Source organism: Drosophila busckii, chromosome X, assembly GCF_011750605.1.
Source record: "Drosophila busckii strain San Diego stock center, stock number 13000-0081.31 chromosome X, ASM1175060v1, whole genome shotgun sequence".
NCBI classification, from domain to species: Eukaryota; Metazoa; Arthropoda; class Insecta; order Diptera; family Drosophilidae; genus Drosophila; species Drosophila busckii.
Genome location: NC_046608.1, coordinates 12,099,026 through 12,120,760, shown reverse-complemented (window position 1 = coordinate 12,120,760; position 21,735 = coordinate 12,099,026). Strand labels below are relative to the sequence as shown.

The 21,735-nt window shown below is 37.3% G+C and overlaps 7 protein-coding genes across 12 annotated transcripts; 4 read left to right on the top strand and 3 right to left on the bottom strand.

Moving 5' to 3' along the window:
* The first annotated feature begins 2,001 nt into the window (after positions 1-2,001).
* Positions 2,002-3,474, top strand: LOC108605283 (diencephalon/mesencephalon homeobox protein 1-A). The gene is made up of 2 exons (XM_017994931.1): positions 2,002-2,358; positions 2,848-3,474. Exons 1-2 carry the CDS (start codon positions 2,152-2,154, stop codon positions 3,430-3,432), a joined length of 792 nt encoding a protein of 263 aa, XP_017850420.1. The 5' UTR covers positions 2,002-2,151; the 3' UTR covers positions 3,433-3,474.
* A 250-nt stretch (positions 3,475-3,724) lies between these two features.
* Positions 3,725-5,172, top strand: LOC108605282 (palmitoyl-protein thioesterase 1). The gene is made up of 5 exons (XM_017994930.1): positions 3,725-4,326; positions 4,385-4,543; positions 4,610-4,759; positions 4,819-4,945; positions 5,009-5,172. The coding sequence occupies exons 1-5, from the start codon at positions 3,959-3,961 to the stop codon at positions 5,129-5,131; spliced, it is 927 nt and encodes a 308-aa protein (XP_017850419.1). The 5' UTR covers positions 3,725-3,958; the 3' UTR covers positions 5,132-5,172.
* A 689-nt stretch (positions 5,173-5,861) lies between these two features.
* Positions 5,862-11,034, bottom strand: LOC108605284 (carbonic anhydrase 2). The gene is made up of 4 exons (XM_017994932.1): positions 10,764-11,034; positions 6,803-7,688; positions 6,449-6,585; positions 5,862-6,387 (listed from the first exon to the last, which is right to left on the bottom strand). The coding sequence occupies exons 2-4, from the start codon at positions 7,275-7,277 to the stop codon at positions 6,247-6,249; spliced, it is 753 nt and encodes a 250-aa protein (XP_017850421.1). The 5' UTR covers positions 7,278-7,688; positions 10,764-11,034; the 3' UTR covers positions 5,862-6,246.
* A 298-nt stretch (positions 11,035-11,332) lies between these two features.
* LOC108605272 (carnosine N-methyltransferase) lies at positions 11,333-13,176 on the bottom strand. Its single transcript, XM_017994904.1, has 5 exons — positions 12,977-13,176; positions 12,612-12,852; positions 12,340-12,458; positions 11,887-12,285; positions 11,333-11,823 (listed from the first exon to the last, which is right to left on the bottom strand). Exons 1-5 carry the CDS (start codon positions 13,114-13,116, stop codon positions 11,460-11,462), a joined length of 1,263 nt encoding a protein of 420 aa, XP_017850393.1. The 5' UTR covers positions 13,117-13,176; the 3' UTR covers positions 11,333-11,459.
* A 129-nt stretch (positions 13,177-13,305) lies between these two features.
* On the top strand, positions 13,306-14,154 carry LOC108605291 (mitochondrial fission process protein 1). The gene is made up of 3 exons (XM_017994941.2): positions 13,306-13,480; positions 13,536-13,761; positions 13,905-14,154. Exons 1-3 carry the CDS (start codon positions 13,381-13,383, stop codon positions 14,065-14,067), a joined length of 489 nt encoding a protein of 162 aa, XP_017850430.1. The 5' UTR covers positions 13,306-13,380; the 3' UTR covers positions 14,068-14,154.
* Positions 14,155-14,172: 18 nt separating this feature from the next.
* LOC108605270 (glutathione synthetase, chloroplastic) lies at positions 14,173-20,377 on the bottom strand. 5 transcript variants are annotated; one of them, XM_017994899.1, is made up of 7 exons: positions 20,237-20,373; positions 19,929-20,098; positions 19,463-19,675; positions 18,484-18,800; positions 15,332-15,374; positions 15,009-15,247; positions 14,173-14,947 (listed from the first exon to the last, which is right to left on the bottom strand). In XM_017994899.1, exons 2-7 carry the CDS (start codon positions 20,085-20,087, stop codon positions 14,260-14,262), a joined length of 1,659 nt encoding a protein of 552 aa, XP_017850388.1. In that variant the 5' UTR covers positions 20,088-20,098; positions 20,237-20,373; the 3' UTR covers positions 14,173-14,259. The 5 variants fall into 5 exon arrangements, with proteins under 5 accessions (XP_017850388.1, XP_017850386.1, XP_017850389.1 ...); XM_017994897.1 differs by having other exon boundaries at positions 19,929-20,373; XM_017994900.1 differs by lacking the exon at positions 18,484-18,800 and adding an exon at positions 16,210-16,343 and having other exon boundaries at positions 19,929-20,370.
* A 154-nt stretch (positions 20,378-20,531) lies between these two features.
* LOC108605290 (CG13373) lies at positions 20,532-21,723 on the top strand. 2 transcript variants are annotated; one of them, XM_017994940.2, is made up of 4 exons: positions 20,532-20,672; positions 20,746-20,824; positions 21,042-21,366; positions 21,429-21,723. In XM_017994940.2, the coding sequence occupies exons 3-4, from the start codon at positions 21,056-21,058 to the stop codon at positions 21,490-21,492; spliced, it is 375 nt and encodes a 124-aa protein (XP_017850429.1). In that variant the 5' UTR covers positions 20,532-20,672; positions 20,746-20,824; positions 21,042-21,055; the 3' UTR covers positions 21,493-21,723. The 2 variants fall into 2 exon arrangements, with proteins under 2 accessions (XP_017850429.1, XP_017850428.1); XM_017994939.2 differs by having other exon boundaries at positions 20,535-20,672; positions 20,746-20,982; positions 21,429-21,720.
* Positions 21,724-21,735: the final 12 nt, after the last annotated feature.

Here is a 21,735-nt window from a genome sequence, read left to right as displayed (position 1 = left end):
AGCTCCCCAAATGCCAAGCATGGAAACTCAGGTGAAACTCATGTTGCCTAATGAATTCCAGCAACAATAACAACAACAACAAGCAGAATATAAAGAGCAGAAGAACAAGCAGCAGCGGCATCAAATTACAAAATTAAAAATGGTGCGCTGTGGGCGTTCTGTGGGTGGGTGAGTGGGTTGGGCTGTTGGCCAACAGCTGCCAAAGACAAAAGGCAACAACATGAAATCATTTTCATAATTTCAATGAGATGCTGTCAACGCTGACGTTCAGCGTGTTGGTCAACCCTCACACACAGACGCACACACATACAGAGAAGAGAAGAGAGTGAGAGAGGCTCAGCTGCGCTCGCTTATGATTGGCTTCGGCGCAAAAAGAAGTAAATGAAATAAAACAACAACAACAACAACAACAACAACCAAGCAGGCAGACAGGCTGGGAAGCAAGCCAACTGCCACGCCTCTGACTCTATATTAATAAATAAATATAATTTTAGCGCAAGCGCAGGCAAACACAACAACAACAACAACAACAACAACAACAACAACAATGCTGCCAGCAAAACAATGCATGCAAATGAGAAAATTACATCCCTTCATTTGTTATATACACACACATACACACACACATGTATATATATATATATATATGCATTGTTATTGTTATATTCCCCACACCAGCTCAACTTGTGGTGGCAAAACTCATTTTTACCTCAAGCTTACACCGCATACAGTCAGTCAGCCATATTTGCCTCTCGCTTGCACTCTCTCTCTCTCTCTCTCTCTATCTCTGTTGGGGCATTGCCATATTGTTTGGTCGTTGCTGCTGCTGCGTTGGCAGCATTAAGTGATTTGAATTTTATTATTCGCAGGTGCATCTCATGCACGCACATATGTGCATACAATACAGGCAAGGCACAGTGGTACAAAGTCTATTTACGCAGTAAACTATTTCCAAAAACTAAAATAGGAAAACAAAACTCCAATTAATAATCTAATAATTACAATTTTTACATGTACCCTTATTAAAGTTATTTTTCAGAATCGTAGAGTTGGATAGCGTACTATATTTTATGGTTGTGGTTATATAATATATAAAATACTTATTGATATCTATCAAATTTATTTGAACTAAGGTGCATAAACATAAAATATGCGTTTACTTTTCATAGATTAAAGCGAAACTACTGTCTTGTTGTATTTCAACTCTATGAAATAAATAATTTAATTCCTTTCTGTCAGCGCAAAATGTTGTTGCCTACTTTTCAGCAGCACACATATCACTGTGCACCACCCGCAACGGCAGTGGCAGAGGAAACAACAACAACAGCGCTTATGAGGTTTTTGTGCTTGTGCCGTAATTTAACGAAGTCAAAACGAGAAAACAATAAAACCCGACGCAGCGCAAGCAAAACAACGACAGAGTGCGCTGTGTGAGAAGAGAGTGGGCTCATTAAGAGCACGACCAGCAATGCAGTTGCGTATATGTATGTGTATGTGTATATGTGTGTGTGCGCATTGTTGCTGTGTGTTATATTTGTTTATGTTAAGCAACAGCAACAAAACTAACGAATGAGCGCCAAGCTTGCCAAACGGAGGCTGCGCGCGCTCCTTGCCCGAAGAGAGCGAGACAGCAAACAAACAAGAGGCGCACAGCCAACTGCAGCTACTGTTAATGATAATTACATAACATAATTTTGTATGTAATATGTTATTAACAGCAGTTCTTTTGATTAAATTGCCAAACGTATTTATAGCGCAACAATTAGCTGAAGTAAAGAGCTTTTAAATATTAACTGCCACCCCCAACACACACACAAACACAAGCAAACGATTGCAGCGAGTCGCAGGCGCAGCCACAACACTAATACAAGCGCAAAAGCTTAACTACAGCTACACACACACATTAGCCTGGCGCTGGCTGCGTTTGCATAAAAGCCAAAGGACACTGCCTGCATTTCCACAGTTGCTGGCCAAACGCGCGCCTTGAGAGTCACAATGAAATAAATAAATCCTTTTTTTTCGACACGACATTAGTTTTGATTCATAAATCAAAATAGTTTATAGCTAAAGTGCGTGTTGTTGTGTGCGAGCATAAATTATTTTTACATTTTTTTAAGCAGTGTAAAAAGATATTTTTGAATTTTGTGCATAATGGCTGGACCATTTATATCCCCTTTGCCGGGCGATCTACTTACCGAGTATATGTTTGGACGCAGACGACAGCGACGCAATCGCACCACGTTTACACCACAGCAGCTGCAGGAGCTGGAGGCACTCTTCCAGAAGACTCACTATCCGGATGTCTTCCTACGCGAAGAAGTCGCACTGCGCATTAGTCTCAGCGAGGCGCGCGTCCAGGTGAATCCATGTGAACTATTGTCCCAATTATATAAGCTATATCCATTTTTATTTCATTCCACTAATGTTTTGTTGCGCATTTTGTATAGCTCTAGAGATCTGTAATTATGTGAGCACGATATTAATTTTAAGCAAGGAAATCATGTCCTTGCACTTCTTAGTACAAAGTATAAATGTGACAAGGGATAAAATTCATTCATTCATTCATTCATATTCATGTTTGCAACTTTTTAAGATTGAGAACTGTTATTAATATTTAAGAATTAAAAATTATAAGGTCTAAAAACGTTCATACATTTGTTTAATGCATTGAAGCTTTCCATTAATAAATAAATTCCATTCTATAGATCAATTTTCATGCACAAAAATTCTAAACTGCATAGCAACCGACAGTGCCATAATTAATTTTTGAATTACATATTTAACAATTTACTTGCTGTAATTTATAGTTAGTGTTAGCCACTCACCCACGTGCCTTCCGCTTTGCAGGTTTGGTTTCAGAATCGTCGTGCCAAGTGGCGCAAGCAGGCGCGTCTGCAGCTGCTGCAGGATGCTTGGCGTATGCGTTGCTTGAGTCTGGGCACACCACCGGCTATAGCTGGCAATCGGCCTCCTAGTGGCAGTGGCGCCAATCAGCTGCCGGAGAATCTATCCGCAGGCAGTGCTCCAGTTGGCAAGGAAACGCTGTTGAATGAAGTAGGCGTTAACAATGATGTTTCATTGGGAAATGGACAAGGTGCAGCTAATTTTACCATGATGCATCCGGCTTTCCAGCAGTCAGCACATACGCAGCATGATAAGCTATCAAAAACCTATACAGAACTGAAGCTCTATAAGGAGCCGACGGCTCATAATGTTTCAGAGCTTGATATGGGCGGCATGTCGACACTGTCGCCCAACTCTGATGAGGGCTCTGACGGCTCTGATTCGGAGGAGATTGATTTGACATCGGGTGCCTGCATAGATTTCTCGCAAAGCAGCAAATTGCAACAGCAGCAGCTACAGCAACAACAACAACAACAGCAACAGCAGCAGCAGGCGGCAGAGACTCCAGCAGCAAATGGTGTGCATTAGTGTATATATAATATATTATCAAAAAAAAAAAAGCGCAATTAATTATGCATGTTATGTTAATGTGCATTTGAGTTACAAATTTTAGTTTTATGTTGATATAGAAATAAAGAAAGCAAATGCTAAAATGCTTGTAGCTACAGTTGTTTTGAATTCAAGCGCGCGATAGCACAACAGTCTGGCAGCGCTGTTAATCGATAGCACAGCGCTGTTAAACAGCAGACACTGTTAGCGCTAACAGCTGTTCAAATTGCGTATTATAAATTATAATTTATAATTACTCAAACAATATAATCACGGTTACAAAAATGTTATAGTTATATGTATATTAACTAAAAATAAAAACGTAATGTGCTTAGTATTTAGTTTACTAAACAGCACTTTTTTGGATTCTCTGCAACACTACCGGCATAACAGTAACAAACGTTTTGTTATTGTTTTCAAACAATAGCCACCCAGAGGCTATCACAGGTGTTTAATTATAGGAATTACTTGACAATCGCAGCAACAACAACAAAAAACTGACAATATGCGCTTGCTAAGCTACACTTTGTTTTTGGTTTACTGCTGCATGCACTTTGCACAGGCGGCGGCTGCAGCGGCGCCAGCATCAGCTGATAACAAGAGTGTGCTGCCTGTGGTGCTCTGGCATGGCATGGGCGATACTTGCTGTTTTAAATTTAGCCTGGGATCTATAAAGAAGCTCATAGAGGAGCAAACCAACGGCACCTATGTGCGCTCCTTGAAAATAGGTGCCAACGTAGTACTGGACTATGAGAGTGGCTTCTTTATACATCCCAATAAACAGGTGGACTTTGTGTGCAAGCTGCTGGCAGATGATGTGCGTCTATCCAATGGCTATAATGCCATAGGTTTCTCACAAGGTGGACAATTTTTGTAAGCATCGTAGATAACGAGTAGTTAGCAATCTAATATTATAAAAACCTTTTTGCAGACGCGCTGTGGCACAACGCTGTCCCAATCCGCCCATGCGCACATTGATAAGTTTGGGTGGACAGCATCAAGGCGTCTACGGACTGCCCAAGTGTCCCACCTTAAGTGTTAGCAGCTGTGAGTATATAAGCCAGCTGCTTAATCATGCTGCATATGAAAGGTAAAGTGTAGTGTTAAGCGAACTAAACAAATAAAATAATAAATAAATTATATAATTTATTTTCAGCTGGGTGCAAAATGATTTAGTGCAGGCTACTTACTGGCATGATCCTTTGCACGAGAGCAATTATAAATTGAAGAGCAGCTTTTTGGCGGACATCAACAATGAGCTCTATATAAATGAAGGCTATGCCGAGAATCTTAATAAGCTTAAAAAGTAAAACTAGAAGCTACTGAGACAAATGAACAAATATTAAAATTGTTAATACATTACAGATTGGTGCTGGTCAAGTTCTTAAATGATACAATTGTGCAGCCCAAGGAGTCACAATGGTTTGAATTCTATGCTCCGGGTCAGGATACGCAAATATTGCCGCTAAATCAAAGCAAAGTCTATAAGAATGTAAGACATGGGCATCGCATCCAATAGATTGTATACAAGTGATTAAATTTTGTTAATTTACAGCTGCGTTTGGACCAGTTGGCTAAGCATGGCAAATTACAGTTTCTAAGCACTGAGGGTGATCATTTGGCCATTTCCAAAGCCTGGTTTATAGAAAATTTGGTGCCGCTGCTGCTGGAAGAGTAAAACTAATAGCAATAAAATAAAGTAATAAAATTTACTCACAAGCTGTGGCAGCTTTTTTTAAGGGTATTCATTTCCTTGTAAACAAATCAAAAGTACAGTTGAGAAGCTAAAGAGGCTCAATAGTCCCTCGATGACAAAATCCCCACTCTCTTTCTATATCTAAAGACGACCTACAACTTTTTACAACGATTTTCTACATACACAGTACAATATGGTATAAAAGCTATATTTTTCTTAACAAAAAACTCTGAATAATTACATCCATATATTGCTATTTATAAAAACCTGTTTTTTTTTAAAACACACTTATTTGTTTTAATTTCGAGACATTCATTTACAAACTGTTTAGTACGGAATGTGAAATTGATTGATTCATTGATGCAGCACTTTAACACTAGAGTTATATTCTTCCAGTTACATTCATAATTTAAAAAAGTCAAACTATGCATTAAAAGAGACTCAACAGATCAAAGGTGACCGAGGTATAGGGTCTACCATGGAAAGCATTTGGAGTACCGAAATTGTACTGTATACACAAAAACAAATAATATATGTAAATTACTAATTACTAGGCGCTTTAAAAAAATGCAATTGAGCACAAAGTCTGTTCATATACTACTATATAGATACATAGTACATATAGGCTAAGCACGTTTTATGAATACAAGTATAATTAAGTTAAGTAAATTCAGTTATTGTTTTTTTTACAAAAATTATTTGCTTTTTATACATAAAAGATATTTCCTTTTTTTCAACTTAAATAGATTTTACATAGTACGTTAGTTAGTTGGCTTAAGTTTTGTAAATAGTTAATAAATATTTCCACGAAATATTTACGACAATGCAAGGCAACCACGTGTGTGTGTGTGTTTGTTTGTGTGAGTGTGTGTTTACATATATATATAAAAAAAAAATGATACACAATATCTACACATATTATAGGTATACGAAAGTATATATATATGATATATATAGCTAAGAGCTATAGCTATGTACATGAGGCATTGATTCCTTTAAGCTTAGTCGAAACAACCATAAGTTATAAAAAAGATATATATAGAGTTGATTGATAGATTGTGGCGCTGCATTCAAAATATATAAAAAATATGTAGAGCTCATAACTTGGATTTGGTGTTGGTATTGCGTGCAAAGAAGATTTCTGGATCCTTATGAGGGCGCTGTATCTCGCGATAGTTGCTGGTGATCTTTTTGGACTCGTCCTTAGGACATGATTGCAAATTGCGAAAGACACCGACCTGTAAACGGTAAAGAGAACTTAAGTCAATTTGTATATATGTATAATGATATAGTGTTTACCTGTCCACGTGACACATAGATGGGCGTACGATATATAATCCAGGTGACGCTTTCAAAGTAAGGCGCTGTTGTTAGCGAACCCTTGTAAGTATAATAATGCTTGCTTAGCTCCTGCAGGCCAATCCAGGATAAACAATCTGTCAGATAAATTATAAAATCAATATTAATAAAAATAATATATATCCTTTGTCTTAATCATAATTTTACAATGATATACTATTAATGGATTTCAATATTTAATACATACATATAAGGGATTTTAAAATATAATATTCAAACATTTTTATAGAAATATCCAACGGCTAAGCAGATTAATAAAACACTAGGCTATTGGACTCTATCGATTGAACTTACCGGAATCTAAGGACGCACTTGTGTGTATCTTTTGGACAATGCGTATGCCTTCGGTGATCTTTTTAAACTCGGGGCAATCCTTTTCACCACAAGCTTGTATGAAAAATGCCACAACCGCCAGACCATCGGGCTTATTTTTGGCCTCAGTGAAATCCTTATATTTGGCATTATAATGCACCGCATGCGCTTCCATCGAATACTTCATGCCCTCCAGCGTATGCTCGCAACCGGATTCATCCGAATCGGACCAATGGAAATGAATTTGCTCAAACATATACATATTCGATTCGAGGGCACCGCCTATAATATACGGTTGTTGTTTACGTTTGCTAAAGGTGACCATAGCCGAGGTGCCGGTGTTTTGAACACGTGCCACGCCCACGGGCTCCCAGTGGCCATGGTACTCCAAAGGATCGACATCATCAATATGCTCGATGGCACGATTGCTTATCTCAATGGGTGACTGCACGGGCATTCTCAACACTGAAATGCAAACGCAGACGCAATCGCAATCGCACGCACTTTCTCTCGCTCTCCCTCACACTTGCCTCACACTATCGTTGCGGTTAGTTAGTGGTTTGGTTTAGGATTCTCTATGTGATGTGCACTTGATTAAGATATTTCTTCTTCTTCCTCAGCTTATAGACACGCCCGCGTGCGTCGGCGGCGCTGGCGTTGTCCAAATGCTCGATGAACAGCAACGGCGCTTGCGGCGGCGACGTCGTGATGGCGACTGTTCTACTCGATGACGGGCGTGTGTTCCAATATACAACTCGGTAACGTTTACGCTACCGTCGTCTCCTCGCTTCTTTCTCTTTCTCTCTGCCTCTCGCTGTCTCGCTTGCTCACTCACGTCGTTTTCTCACTCAGTCTCTCTGATGTGGATCTGCAAAGAGTTTTAAATCAAAACATATTTGTTGTTTAATATTTTTTTTGCCATCAATTAAATTGAAATTCATTCAATGACGCGACGCGAACTGCAACTGCAGCAGCTTTGCATTTATTGCTTTCTGTTGTTTTGTTATTTTCTTTTTTTTTCCACTTTTGTTTGCACTTTGGAAATTGAGAACTGTGTAATGCATCCGCTCTTAACTAGCTGACGCCTCGCACTGTTTCCTAATACACACAGACACAACCTGCCACGCCTACTGGGCGCTACAGCTGTTTTTTGTTTGTTTAACCATTTGAGAAATTGAATTGAAAATTGAGAATTTGCTTCGTGTGTTCCATGGGCGCAATAACAAAAACTAACATATATTTTATTGGCCTCAAACTCGACTCGAACCTGAAAGGCGTGTGCTATATATATATATATATATATATATTGTACTTTATTCCAAATTTATAGAGTATAATATAATATATATTAGTGTACAATTGCCACATATTACTTAGTCATTTAGTTTAAGCTTTGAGCCATTTAGCAGCTTAAACTTCAAATCTATTCTATAGAATTTCTTTGATTGAATTTTTATATAATTATTTTTTTTTTTATTTTCAACAGCGTCTCTGCAAGTCGTGCGGAACCAGCTTTAAGCACTTTCTCATTGTTTTATTATTGCTCTATTTGCTTTCTACACTTCCTTCTATTGGCATGCGATATCGATTTGCTGTCTGTTCAATTGCAAAACTCTTGCATATTTCATAAATGACAATTGGAATAGGCCACAACAAATTTACAGTCCTTAGCCATAAGGTTCAATGGTTAACCACAGCTCACTTAGGCTTGACAACAACACCGAGCCAGCCAGCCAGCCACCACCCCCACAACAAACTCTCTATAGTTGAGTTGCCTGCACAAATATTGTCATTGAGCCGAGTGGCAAAGTGAGCTGTTGCATTTAATTGACATTTAACGCCATTAACAGCTGACAATTTGTTAGCATGGAAATTACTTGCGGTTGAATGAAGTGCACGATTTTAATATACACTTTGTTATAAATTTTTTTAGTTTTTTTGCTAGCTAAACTTAAGCTAAAAATTAAAATTTATAGACCTGCATGCAAGTTTAATTTAAGCAACATAATTTAAATAAAACTGGATTTATTGAAATATCAATACATAAATAAACATTTGTAATTTACTGAAACCGCCCAGCTCTTGCTAATTTTAATTTATGCAGCGGTTGTGGCTCAAAATCAATTATAACTTATAATTTATATGTGTATTAGTGATAAGCTAAAATGCTCTAGAAATTTCTAGATTTGTTCCGAATAGTATAGATAAGCTTTCAAGCTATTGCCAAGCAATAAATTTTACCGAAAATTATAAGCAAACCAAATCTAAAGCTAAGGCAGCTATAGCTATAGATAAAAAAAACTCAAAATGATAATTAAGAGTCGCTAATTTTTTATTTCATCTTTTGCCAATTAGCTCAGTGTAGCCAACAAATTCGGTTATCGGTGCCATAAAGTGAAATAAGCTTTTAATGTGACATTTATATAAACTAACCATATTTTTCTGCTGTTTAAGAAGTGAGTTGGAATTGTTGTTAAACAAGAATTATGGCGTATACTTAATAGTTTATACGTAATTAGTTGATAAGTCTATGAGGATTATTATATCAATCGATCGTCACAGGCATTAGCTATGGTCATTGTTGGCTCACAATATTTTTGGACTTCGTCATATCTTATCAAGGTAAAAAAAATTTTACTTGCGTTGATATGAACGCAATTCAACGGGACTTTAACCATTGCGTTTTTATCTAGCAATTGTTAAGTTACTAATTACAAAAGATACTTAATGTAATTGAGTGTATGTATATGCTAACAATTGAAAAATTACTTTTGGAACAACATTTATTTTAAATTGAATACTTAATTGGAGTATGTAATATTTATAGTTGTTTTTTTTTTATATATTTTATATATATGTATATATATACTTTTCATTAAATTCATTAATCAGCACAACATTTTTGGGTGTTTGTGTCACAGATAAGGGCATTGATCTGATGAAAGTTAACGGTACATTTCTCAAGTGCCTATCCAACTAGCTCATGTGACTTGATTACTTGATGGATCATCTATATAGCTTAAAATAAAACCTCTTATCACGTGACGATTAATTACTTAAGCAAGCTTTTAAGTATAATAGTTATCGGCTTTGGCTCTACAGTTATGTAAACAACACTAATAAACTATAAGTAACTATAAGTAAATATGGTAAAAGTTACATACAGCTATGGCATAATAATAAGAAAATTCTACGAACATTTTTCTACGCAATGACCTCATCCGACAAACATTGATAGGAAGCAACAGGAACAGGCATCGACCAAATAACGTAGAAGCAGCGTTTAGAAACAGCAGCTATGGAAATACCCTGTACATCAGAAATAGCTAAAATGCACTGTTAAAAATAGCTCCAATGTAACATTCATCATTGGGTATCATAACATATGTTGTTATTGTTGTTGTTGTTGCTGTTATTATTGTTATTATTGTTACTACCGTTCTGGCTGCCAGAGCAATCAATAATTGAGCGTAAAGCGCAGGGTCACACACAAACAAACAAACACACGCAGGTACACATACACACACACACACCCGCACTCTCTTACTTAATATTACACACACAGCTGACCTTCATAAGGCAACAGTTGAGAATGCGGGGGCATAGGGCAGCCGGAGCCGGCAAAAACTAAAATAAAATTCAAATTCTATTTTGTCCATTTTCAATTTCAATTTTTACACACACGCAATATTTGAAACGCAATTTAATTGCTTGCAGTCTCACAGTCTCAGTTTTGCCTGTCACAGCCGGCAATTGTTGTTTTTGTTGTGCGAGAGTGAAGACACTTAATAATAACTGTGCTTTTGCTTGTTTGACGCATACATATGCATGTCTGCCCTGTCTGTCATATAGATAAGTATTGCATGAGTGTATATGTTGTGTGTTTGTGTGTATTGTGGGGAGAGCTATGTCTCATTTGTCTCATCTTATTATTGCTATTTACCTGTTGATTTGTTATTTGCTTTTGGCTTGTGCGCTGCTAATTCGTTGTCCACCGTTTGCGTTTAATGCCCAGCAACAACAACGCGAGCAATGGAAATGTATGCAAATACACGATAAAAAAAAAACTAAGTTTCACACTCGCAACCACTTACGCACTTTATGCAATTACATTTGTCACGTAGGCTATCAAATATATCATTTGCGTATTGCCAGCAATACCGTTTTGTAATTAATATTCAATTTTAAATTAATATTCTGCATAATACTCCCGCTTTTACTGTGGAAATTTTTAGACTAATCCTAAACTTACGCATATCAGCGAGCACAATTTGTGGCCGCATTTGCGCATATCATCCAGCACATTTAACACTTTACAGAAATGTTAAGGTTAACTTTATGTTAAGTCAATGTATCGAAATGTTAATGTAACCATAAAGTTTAAAAATTAAACTGGAATGTTAAAGTGAACAAAACGTTAAAAAATGTATAGAAATGTCAAGATGAACATAATGTATACTTAACAGCCTATAATAAGGCGCGCTTTTCAAATGTATATTTATATTTCTAAACAAAATTCGTAAGTAATTGGCTGCTTTTATAAAAAAATAAAGCACATATATGCCGAAACGGTGGGTTAGCTCTGATGGTTGTGTCTACATGGCATTTGTTTATACAACTGCTGTCTGTTTATACTATATCACGTTCGTTTCGATTGCACGCCAATCTCAAAATTAACGTCTTCATCAACGTGCTCGTCATTACTATCACGCATAATTAAATCAGCTGGCTCCTTACCCTGTTGGTGCTGTTGGTGTTTCTCGTGGCTTGGCTTGCGGCAAACCCAGAAAAGACTTTGATATTCGCTTTGCTTCATGGACTCCGGATTCTGTGCATATTTAGTACGTATGCCAGTGCGCGTGGTTAACATATCAAATCCAATGCTTTCCATAATGATAATGAGATCTTCATAGCTCGGCTCAATGCTATTCTGACCCTTAACATCGCTGTAGTGATAAAGCAAGGGACCGAGGTTCACCCAAATGCCTCCAGGTGCAAGGATTCTATATGCAAAAGTAAATAATGAGTTTAAAAAGTGTATAAACTTATATAAATCTAAGGCTTACTTGTATATAGTGCGCACAAAGTCAATCACATTATTGGCGCAGTCAATAAAAAAACAAGTGGCCACACAGTTGTAGGCATTGGGCGTCTTATATACCTCCAGAAAATCACCTGCAGCCATTTCTATATTACCCTTAGGTGGATTCAGTACAGGGCAAACATCGGGAAAATGCACAGCAGCCACTTGATCAACGCGTCGCATATTGTTAACATACTGATGCACCCACGGATAGAGTACATGCTTATTCTCATAGTCACAAAGATTAAGCACAAAGTTCGAGGCAATTAGCATGAAGTAGGAGAACTCATTGCCCTCACAGGCATAGCCACGACAGGCGAGCTCGTAGGTAAGTCTACCCAATCCCGCGCCAGGCACTAAAATCTTAATCTCATTTATATCGCTAAAATAGATAACTGTTAGTGTATGTACTTAAGCATAGTCCAAGCTTACTTACAAGTCCTCTGGCTTGTAGTAATCCTCAATTGCTTCGATAATAGGCTTATACGATTGTTCACGCTCCAGCGCACATTCGGCGCTCCAATCACGTGCTATCAATTTCAATGTGGACTGAGCCTTTAAAATTTTTAGAGGTTCAACAACATCAGCATCATCATCATCAACAAGAAAATTAGTCTGAGATAAAAATTTTGGTTTTTGCACTATTTTTTTTTGCCAATGTTTTTTGCACTACTAACTACTACAAGTGAACTTTTTGCCGACACTTACTTGATCCATATCACCATGTCGCACATTTTCAGGCGCCTCATCCAGCTGCTCCAACTCATTATCGCCTGTGGGATATAGCACACGATCGCGTAGAATTTCGCATATAACCGACTGATTGGAGTCAATGCATTTGCGTACATTATTTAAATGTGTGCGATACTTGGAAAGCAAACGCTGATCGTCGTTAGATAAACTATTTAGGTAATTCTCAGTCTTGTTTACTCTTAGATAAGCATAGCGTCTGTAATAAATAAATATAAATTATACTAAATTGATTTTTATTATCTTAGCGACATATGCATGTAGTATGTATTTACATATACATACATATGTACATGTGCATGCACAAACATGTTTACAAGTACCTATAGTATTGAAAAGCATTTTGCACTTTTTGTATATGACGTCGTTCTTCTTCTTCGTCTTCTTTGGCCGCAAACGCCTGTTGGTCATGCAGCTTGGGATGCACAGGAAAAGGCAACGCTGGCAACATATTATCACTCATTTATTCTTATTTATTTGAAATTAATAACAGGCACACAAGGCGGCATGAAATGCTAAAACACAGCTGTTCGCAAGTTCACATGAACGTCAACTCAAATGAGCTGCTGCTGTTATACTGTTATGCTCACAGCGGTGCTATAAAGTGCAGTTAACAGCTGTTTATAACTACAGCGAATGAAATTGTCGTTGCACATCATTTTAAATGGTATTAATTTAACATACTTACGCAATTTAAGTTTTATTTGTAAATAAGCAATTAGTAAGAATGGTTGAGACGCCGACTGTCAAAGTGGAGCTCCAGCAGGAGAAGGAATTAGATTGTAAGGAAATAGATATATATCGTCACACCTTTATACGTTATATGGGTAAGAATGAAAAAGCTTCGCAAAATTGGTTGTAATTAATTTATCAATTATGCAGGCTACAGCAATGAGGTGGGAGAAGCTTTTCGTCCGCTCATACCCAAGTCTATTGTCGCCGCTTCTTATGGCATGGCTATCGGTTATGTGTGCACGGATACTTTTGACAAGTCCTTGCGCAAGGAAATGTCTGGCGCCAGTAATCGTGAAGTGGCGCTGGTGGCATCTGATGTGTTCACCTGGCAGATGCTGGCATCGGTTATAATACCAGGAGCGGTTATAAATCGGTAAATCAAAAATCTGATAAGCTTAAAGCAAAAGAGTGAGTGGCTTAGCAGCACTCTCTTTGACTTATGTTAAGATCTTTCTCTTCACTCTCTTAATCTGCAATAAGCGGTGCTTGACTTATTTTCTTTTGGAACTCTTTTAGTATTACCGCTGCCAGCAGAGCCTTATTGCAGAAGTCGCCACCCAGTGTGTTGAAGACACTGCCAACTCTTATAGGTCTGGCCAGCATACCGCTGATAGTGCATCCTATAGATACGCTAGTAGATCGTTTAATGGATGTCAGCTTTCGTAAGCTGGTGAGGTAATAAGCTGTGCGGAGCAGCAGACAATTAAACTATAAACTGGTGCTAGCTGCTTTAGTATTAAACATTCCGACATTATTATTTAGTATTATATTATTATTTAAAATTAAATTTATTGCACCAAATCACAAATCGACGCGCAATACGAAAAAATATAATGCAAAAATAATTGTTATACAAAAAACATGAAGTACTTTAATAGTAGCCGGCCTCGTCCTCGTTGTCAATGAGGTAAGGACTGTCCAGAGCGCCCAAACCGGCGGCAACGCCACCTTCATTGGCAGTGGATAGCTTGGTGCGCAGCATATGGCCAGCCTGATAATTGTGCAGTATATTATCCGCATCGCCGATGACGACACCAAAAATGCCCAGCTCCGAGACCATGTCCACAATCTGCGGTGGCATATCACCGCCAGGACGCACCATATAGCCTTGCGACAACGGTGGGTGTATGAGATCCATAAGGATCCAGGCAGAGCGCTCGACGCGAGTCATGCGCTTCAAGGCATTTGGAATGTCTACGCCGTATACGTTATTGCCGCCGCCTTCACGCTGCGGCTTGAGCACAAATTTCTCTGGAGTACGCAGGGCCATCTCATAGCTGGCATTGCCCGCCTCATTGTCATCCAGTGAATAGAGGCCCGTAAAGATTTTGCCAACAGCCTTAATCTCCTCGGGATCGTTGATGAAACGCTCCAGCACCGCTGGCTGTGCCAATGCCTGTTGCACCTTCTTTGTGCCCGCCAAATGATAATGGATCGATGGGCATTTGATGGCCAGTGAGCATTCCATCAGATAGCGCGCATCCCATTCATTCTGCGAATGATAATGGCCCGGCTCATAGCCAGCACGGAAATAAATGACAGCCACCTCAGTTGTGCCGCTGAAAGAGTGAGATAAAGATAGTCAAAGGTAAGAGAAAGTCAAACTAAAGTCAGACTTACAGCAGCAACTCCTTGCGCTGTCCCAACTTGCCATCCCGATGGACATCGGTCAATGTGCGACGCAGCACCTTGATATGTGGATAATTCTCGCGTATATAGAACTCGTGGAAACGCTGATCGCAAATATTGTAGGAGACATCCTCGATGATGAAGAGTATTACCGCCTGCGGCTTCGCATAGATGTCCCAGGCCTTGACCATGCCGTCGCATAATCCAGCCAGCGCATTATTCTTGGGCATCTGCATGGAATAAGTTTATAAATAAAATTCATTTGAGATGCAAAGCTTATTTTTAAAGTTTAAATAAAATTATAGTTTACTTACGCGCTTGATCTTTTCAGCATGTCCTAGCTCTGTCAACACAAAGCTGCAGAATTATAGTTGAATAATAAAAAAAAAAAAAAAGTAAGTTCCGATGGCAAAGAGACAAAAGAGAGAGTAAATTAGTTACGCTTGTAGTATACTAGAGAGAGCGCAATAAATAACACTAATAAAAAAAACAATTACCAAAAGTTAAATCTTTACAAATGTAGTTAGAAAAAGGTTAGAGAGTGGAGGGTGGGTTGGAATAAGGGCGACAGGCAAAAAAAAAAGGTAAATAAAGTGTTAGAAAATAGCTGGGAGCAAAGGTTAAGTAGATGCAGTTAGCTGGACTGAGAGCGTGAGAGAGAAAGAGCCACAAGCCGAGTTTCGTATGCATGTATGTGTGTGTGTATGTGTGCATAAGAGAGCGACAGAGCAACAAGTCAACAACAGCAGTGCGAGACATGTAAATGAGAGAGCTGAGCGAAAATTTAGTTTTAAGTATGCAGTTGAGCAAAATTGCGTCTATAAATTCAATTCTACTGGATACTTGAGCTGTACACCAATTTTAACATCAATCAATAGATTATTTAAATGAGCGCATATTTTTGTATGAATTAGTATGATACTTTAGTTAGTTTTTGATTAGAATAACGCTCAACAATGAATGGATATTACAAGATGCAAGGGCACACCAAAATACAAAATACAAACAAGATGCGAGCTCAAAAACATTGCTATATCTAAATGAGTGCGAGTTGCATATGAAAAGTATTAAATGATAATAAAAGTTAGAAGAAGTGCAATATAAAATAGAAATAGAGAGATAGAGAAAGAAAGAAAGAGAGTGAGAGAGAGAGAGAGAGAGAGAGAGAGAGAAATAGAAGAGCGCTTAATACTTTTGCAGAGGCACCAAGTGTGTAGCGATGCCACCGAAACTGGAGGCAATCGTGTTGATTTCAACCTGCTTTATTGCACAGCCCTCGTACACGTGAGCCAAATAGTCAGAACGTAATAGACCGATGCTATAAGCCTGCAATTATGATCATTATACATATTATATATAGTTTATACACATTAACCCTAAATCAACAATAATGTTTACCAAACGAAAACAATATAATATCAAAAAAGAATATGGCAACTAAAACTATAGATTTTTGTAATTTTAGCATAAAAAATGTTGCAAGTGTTGTGTATGTGTGGCATATCAAAAGAGCAAAAAGAGAGAGAGAGAGAGAGAGAGAGAGATCAAAAGAGAGCGCTTACGCGAGCGATAGTGTATGTGTGAGAGAACATGTTAAGGCGTAAGCAAAAGGATGATGGTTATCGTTGATTTATCGATTGATTTGAAGGGAAGTTGAAAATGTTTCAGTGTTCGCTGTTATACTAAAATTACACTGTCTGTCATAAATATTTATTGCATTAAAAGTATGCGAAACCTATGATGGTTTGTTTCTTTAATTGGTTTAACTTAATTAGCTTGTATGTTAAACATTAAAATTAATATCAAGAAATATAAAACAAAAGGAAAACTAAATAAATAAATACCAAGTTGTTATAAACTTTAAGGCAAATGATTAAAAACTAAAAGTTTTTTGGCTTCGCTTTAAGCTCAATTTTTGTTTGACTATAAAATTAGCAATAATATTTTATGGGCGGGCGCATTAAAAGTTAGCGACTCACTAGAGTGAGTTAAAATATTTCTCATTAGCAAGTTCTTATCAAAAAGCAGTTATTGTTTTAATTGTTGTTGCTGCTGCCGCTGCTGCTGTTGTTGTTGTTGTTCTTGTTGCTGCCGTCGTTGCTGCTGCTGCTGTTGCCTAGCTTTAATTATAAATAAATGACATGCAATTGTATGTGTGTAGTTTTGTATTGAACCCCAAACGAAGCTAAAGACTCAACGTGTAACGAGTAAACACTGTACAAACATACACAAATACATATGCATTTATACATACATACATGTATATATATATTTTTATTTATACATATACATGTGTAGGAAATATGAATATCATGTTTATTTGCAACGCCAACTGGCGATAAGGCGTCGCCTCAGCTGATTGAATGACAAAGCTGTTTTTATTTTTTCGGTTAAACACAAACTGTAATATGAGTGACCCGAAACTATAGACACATGTTTCAAATGTAATTATATGTGTATGTGTGTGTGTGTGTGGTAATGTGTATGCGTATGTTTGTCTATAGAGCTTAGACACGAATATGATTTATTTTTAGGAAAATAAATAAACGTTAAAAGTAGCTCAGGTTTTAGTTTTAAGTAAAAGCAGGCAAACTTAAATTACATGCGAGACGAGCTGGGGCTAGAAGGCGTGGTTGAGGGGGTGTTGCTTATAGCTTAGTTTCAAATAGCTGTACATATGAATTAATAAAATTGAAAGCCACAAGCTATATATAATTATAGATATATACGTATTCTAGCACAGACATACACACAAGCACAGTTAGAAATATCATAGATGATAATACATGCTCATGATTCATCGATTTAGTTTAGGGTATTTTATTTTAAATATCATGCTGAGTAGAGAACTGGCAATAGTTTAGAATATTCATCAGCCCAAGCTATTAATAATAATGTTTTATTTGTTTGGATATAAGCAAGGAAATAATAAATAAGTCTTTTCACCTTGACATTTAAAAATATTTCAAATTTAGTATATTTTATTAACTGTCCCTAATTAAGAAAAAGTTACAAAGACCGAAGGTTTTTTTTTCTAATTTGTTATTAATTTATGTTATTTATAAATCATTTTTTCTCTGTTGAATTTTGTTACTAAAATATTTTTAAATTCAAGAATTTGCAATATTAAACTTTTCAAATTTAATAAGTTTACTTCTTTCATTTAAATTTTAGGCTTTGCTCTAAAAATAAAAAAAAAATTAATCAGGCAAGCTAATAAAAATATTCAAAAATTGTTCTGCGTTTTTTTTTCTCGGTGTATATGACTTTGAGGGGTAAAGGCTTAAAGGGGGTAAAAGGTCAAAAGGCGAATGTAAGCAAGCGAAAACTAAAACAGCACAAAAGTTAGAATTAAAGACAGACAGGGAAAGCTAAAAAGTTTAAAGAAAAATATACATATGATAGAAAGAAAGAAAGATAGAAATAGAAAGATAGAGATAGAGAGAGAGAGAGAGAGAGACAGCACCTTTGAATGGTTTTGCTTGCTGGTCCCAAATGGCCAAAACCCGATGCAATCGTATTGATCTCGACTTGCTTCCAACAGCAATATGCCGATGAGGCCGTCGAGGCGCCCACACTGCCGTTGAGCTCTTTGTTGCACTTTCTTACATTGGCCAAGTTGAGTTTAGCATCCAGCTGCTGCTCCACAGCGCCAACATCATCGCTCATCGCAGCATCGTTGGCAGCAACAGTTGCAGCTGCTGGACGTTCAAGTACAGGTGATAATTCCGGGCAGTCCGATTCCAGCATTAAATCGCTGCGCAGCATGCCCAACGAAATGCGCTTTGGTGTTTCAAATTATGGTTTGATTTTTTTATATATATTTTTTTTGTGCAGTTGATTTTAGTATTTAATTGTAACATATATAACATATTTTTAATATTTTATATAGAAAACGTTGAAAGCAGAGAATTTCAGAACAATGACGTAAGTAAAATATTTTTGTTTTATCTTAATACTAAAAAAAAATTAACAACATATAAACAACAACAGCAACGCAGCAACAGAGAAATTATATTTAATAAATTATTAGCTGTATGCAAGCAATGGAACCCTAGCTATAAATAGAGACACCTCGAGAGCGTGAGAGAGCGCGATTAACTAGCCAAAGACACCTTTAACCGTTAGCCTGCAACCGTTATATTTTTATTTATATTGCAAGCAAATCAATTGACTCTGTCAACAGATTAGGCGATTTATGATGGTACTATGAGCGATTAGATTAAGTACGACAAGAGCAATTTATGCAAAAAATTATTAATAAAATGTAAAGCAAAAATATATAGATTATAAATAACTGTACGCCAAGATGTTGCTGATGGTAAAAAGGAAATGATGATATGAGCTGCCGTTTATACAAATTTGTATGCATGTATGTGTGTGCGTGTGTATGCAAGTGTTTATGTGTGTATATGTGTGCAACAAATACATGTCCTTCAGCTTACCTGCGTAAAGCCATTGGCTAACACTTTGCGATAAATATTAAACAAATTTGCAGTAAATTCATCCACTTTAATTGTTTCCGCCAGAGTTGTGGTAATAAACTCCTCATCATGCGCCACATTGTGCATCAAACGGTTTATGATTGGTTGCAAGGCTACAGCTTTTTCGAATTCTTTGCGTGGAAATGATGACGGTACCAAGACAAATGGTGCAAACTATAAAGCAAAATAATAATAAATATTGGCTTTGAAATTTCTAGTTCAGCTTGTGAAATTACACGAAGCGTTGCAGCCGTTTTGGTCATTTTAATCTGTTGGGACATTTTTTCCACTAGTATACATATGTCGATTAATTAATTAGGTCATTTAAATCATAACGAATACCAATTGATTCATTTCGATGACCCATATAATTCAAGAAACCGAGCAAAACAATACAAACTAGTTTTGAAAATGTACAAGTACTCACATTTAGTGAATCCGCGCTGTAGCTGATCTTTGAGCGCATAGCAGCTCCATGCATTATAGCATAATCCTTAGCCTTGGCTATAACCTCCAGCAATTCATCGTTGGCCAAAGGCAATTTGATGCAACTACGCAGAATTGGTGTTTTTGCTTCAGAGGACATGTTGCTGCTGCCTGGAATGTTCGTGTTGCACTGGCTTTGATTTAACTAGCTTCGCCTATTTGGTTGTTGTTGTTTTTGTCTGCGTCTCTTTTTCTTTAATCAGCTGCTGCTTCTGCTGCTGCTGGCGCAAAAGAATAATGTCACGGTACCTGTTGCTGGCTTAGCGTACGCACAAATGTCGAAGCACGTGTAATTTTGTAGCAATATTTATAGTGAAAATGTGTTATGACTATTAAACAAAAGACAAAATAAAACTAGTTAATTCCACGACACAATGCTGACTGCTGCTGCTCTTATTTTAACAGCTGTTAGTCTACACACTAAGCGCACAAAAAATACCAAAGCTATCGAGCAAGCTCTGTTATCGTTTCGTCGCTTTTGGAACTATTCTTATTCTTTTTTTTTTTTTTGCTTTAGTAGGCTTAGCGGCTTTTGTGGCTTCAGCTTGAGGCATTTCGATTTCATTTGCTGTTCATTTCGATTTGTTATTTAAAACTAAAACTAAATTCTTTAAGCCGCTTTTTGGTGAAAAGGAAAAGTCTGTATATAAATTGCTAGTACTGTTAAAGTGCGTTGCTCAATTTGGTAAATAAGCTGCGCGCCGATATTCGCTAACAGTACCATAATGAGCAACTGTAACCTGACCATCCATTTTTAGTGACATAAATAAAGCAGCCGGGCAACGAAGAATTATATTAAAAAAACCAAATCAAGAACTATTCAACAAAGCGCTTAAGGTAAGTCCAACTAGTTGCAATGGAGTCCAGTAGCAATAGCCTGAAGCGCATGCGCTCTGAAGATGATGAGAGTAACAACAATGTAACGCAAACTAAGGTTTGGGTCAATGAAAAAATAAACAATTCACGCGATCCAGACAAAATGAAAGCAGTACATGGTGCGTAAAAGGAATACTATAATGATTAATTAATATATGTCTATATGTATATTACCTAGAAAAAACCACAAAGATGCTGTTCAAGGCTGCTGCAAACATGGACAACAGATCGGAGTCTGAAGACAGCGCCGTACCGGTGCCCGCCGCTCCAACTCTCAATCTATGCGATCAATACCAGCTGATCGGCGATGGCAATATTATATTGCGCGACCTGAATCCAGATGTGGCCAATCCTACTTTGGAGCGCCGCATTTCAGCTTGCTGCCAACGTCCAACACTTATCCGTGGCAACTGCGTGAATTGCACTTTTGATTTATGCGAAGAATGTGGCTATTCTTGTGTTGAATGCAGTCAGTTTATTTGTCGCACCTGTGTCACCTTGTTGTAAGTGGTAATCCTTAATTCCATTCATATTCAGCAATACATATTGTGATCTTCATTTACAGCGGCAATCGTCCGGAGGAAGCTGAGCATCCTTTGTGCGAACTCTGCCAAATGTTTGTGGCTTAAGGAAATACTATATACAAACATAAAGTTATTTTAATTTTAGCCAAAGCAACTTAACACCATTCACAACAAGTACAAACACACATCAATCAATGTATATACACTAATATGTATTTAAGTCATCATCAAACATCTGTTAATCTCATATACTACTGATAGATGCATCAACTTGAACTGTTTAACTCACAACTCGCGGCATTCATATAAATCATCAATTTAATTTCATTATTTTCTCTTTTCGATGTG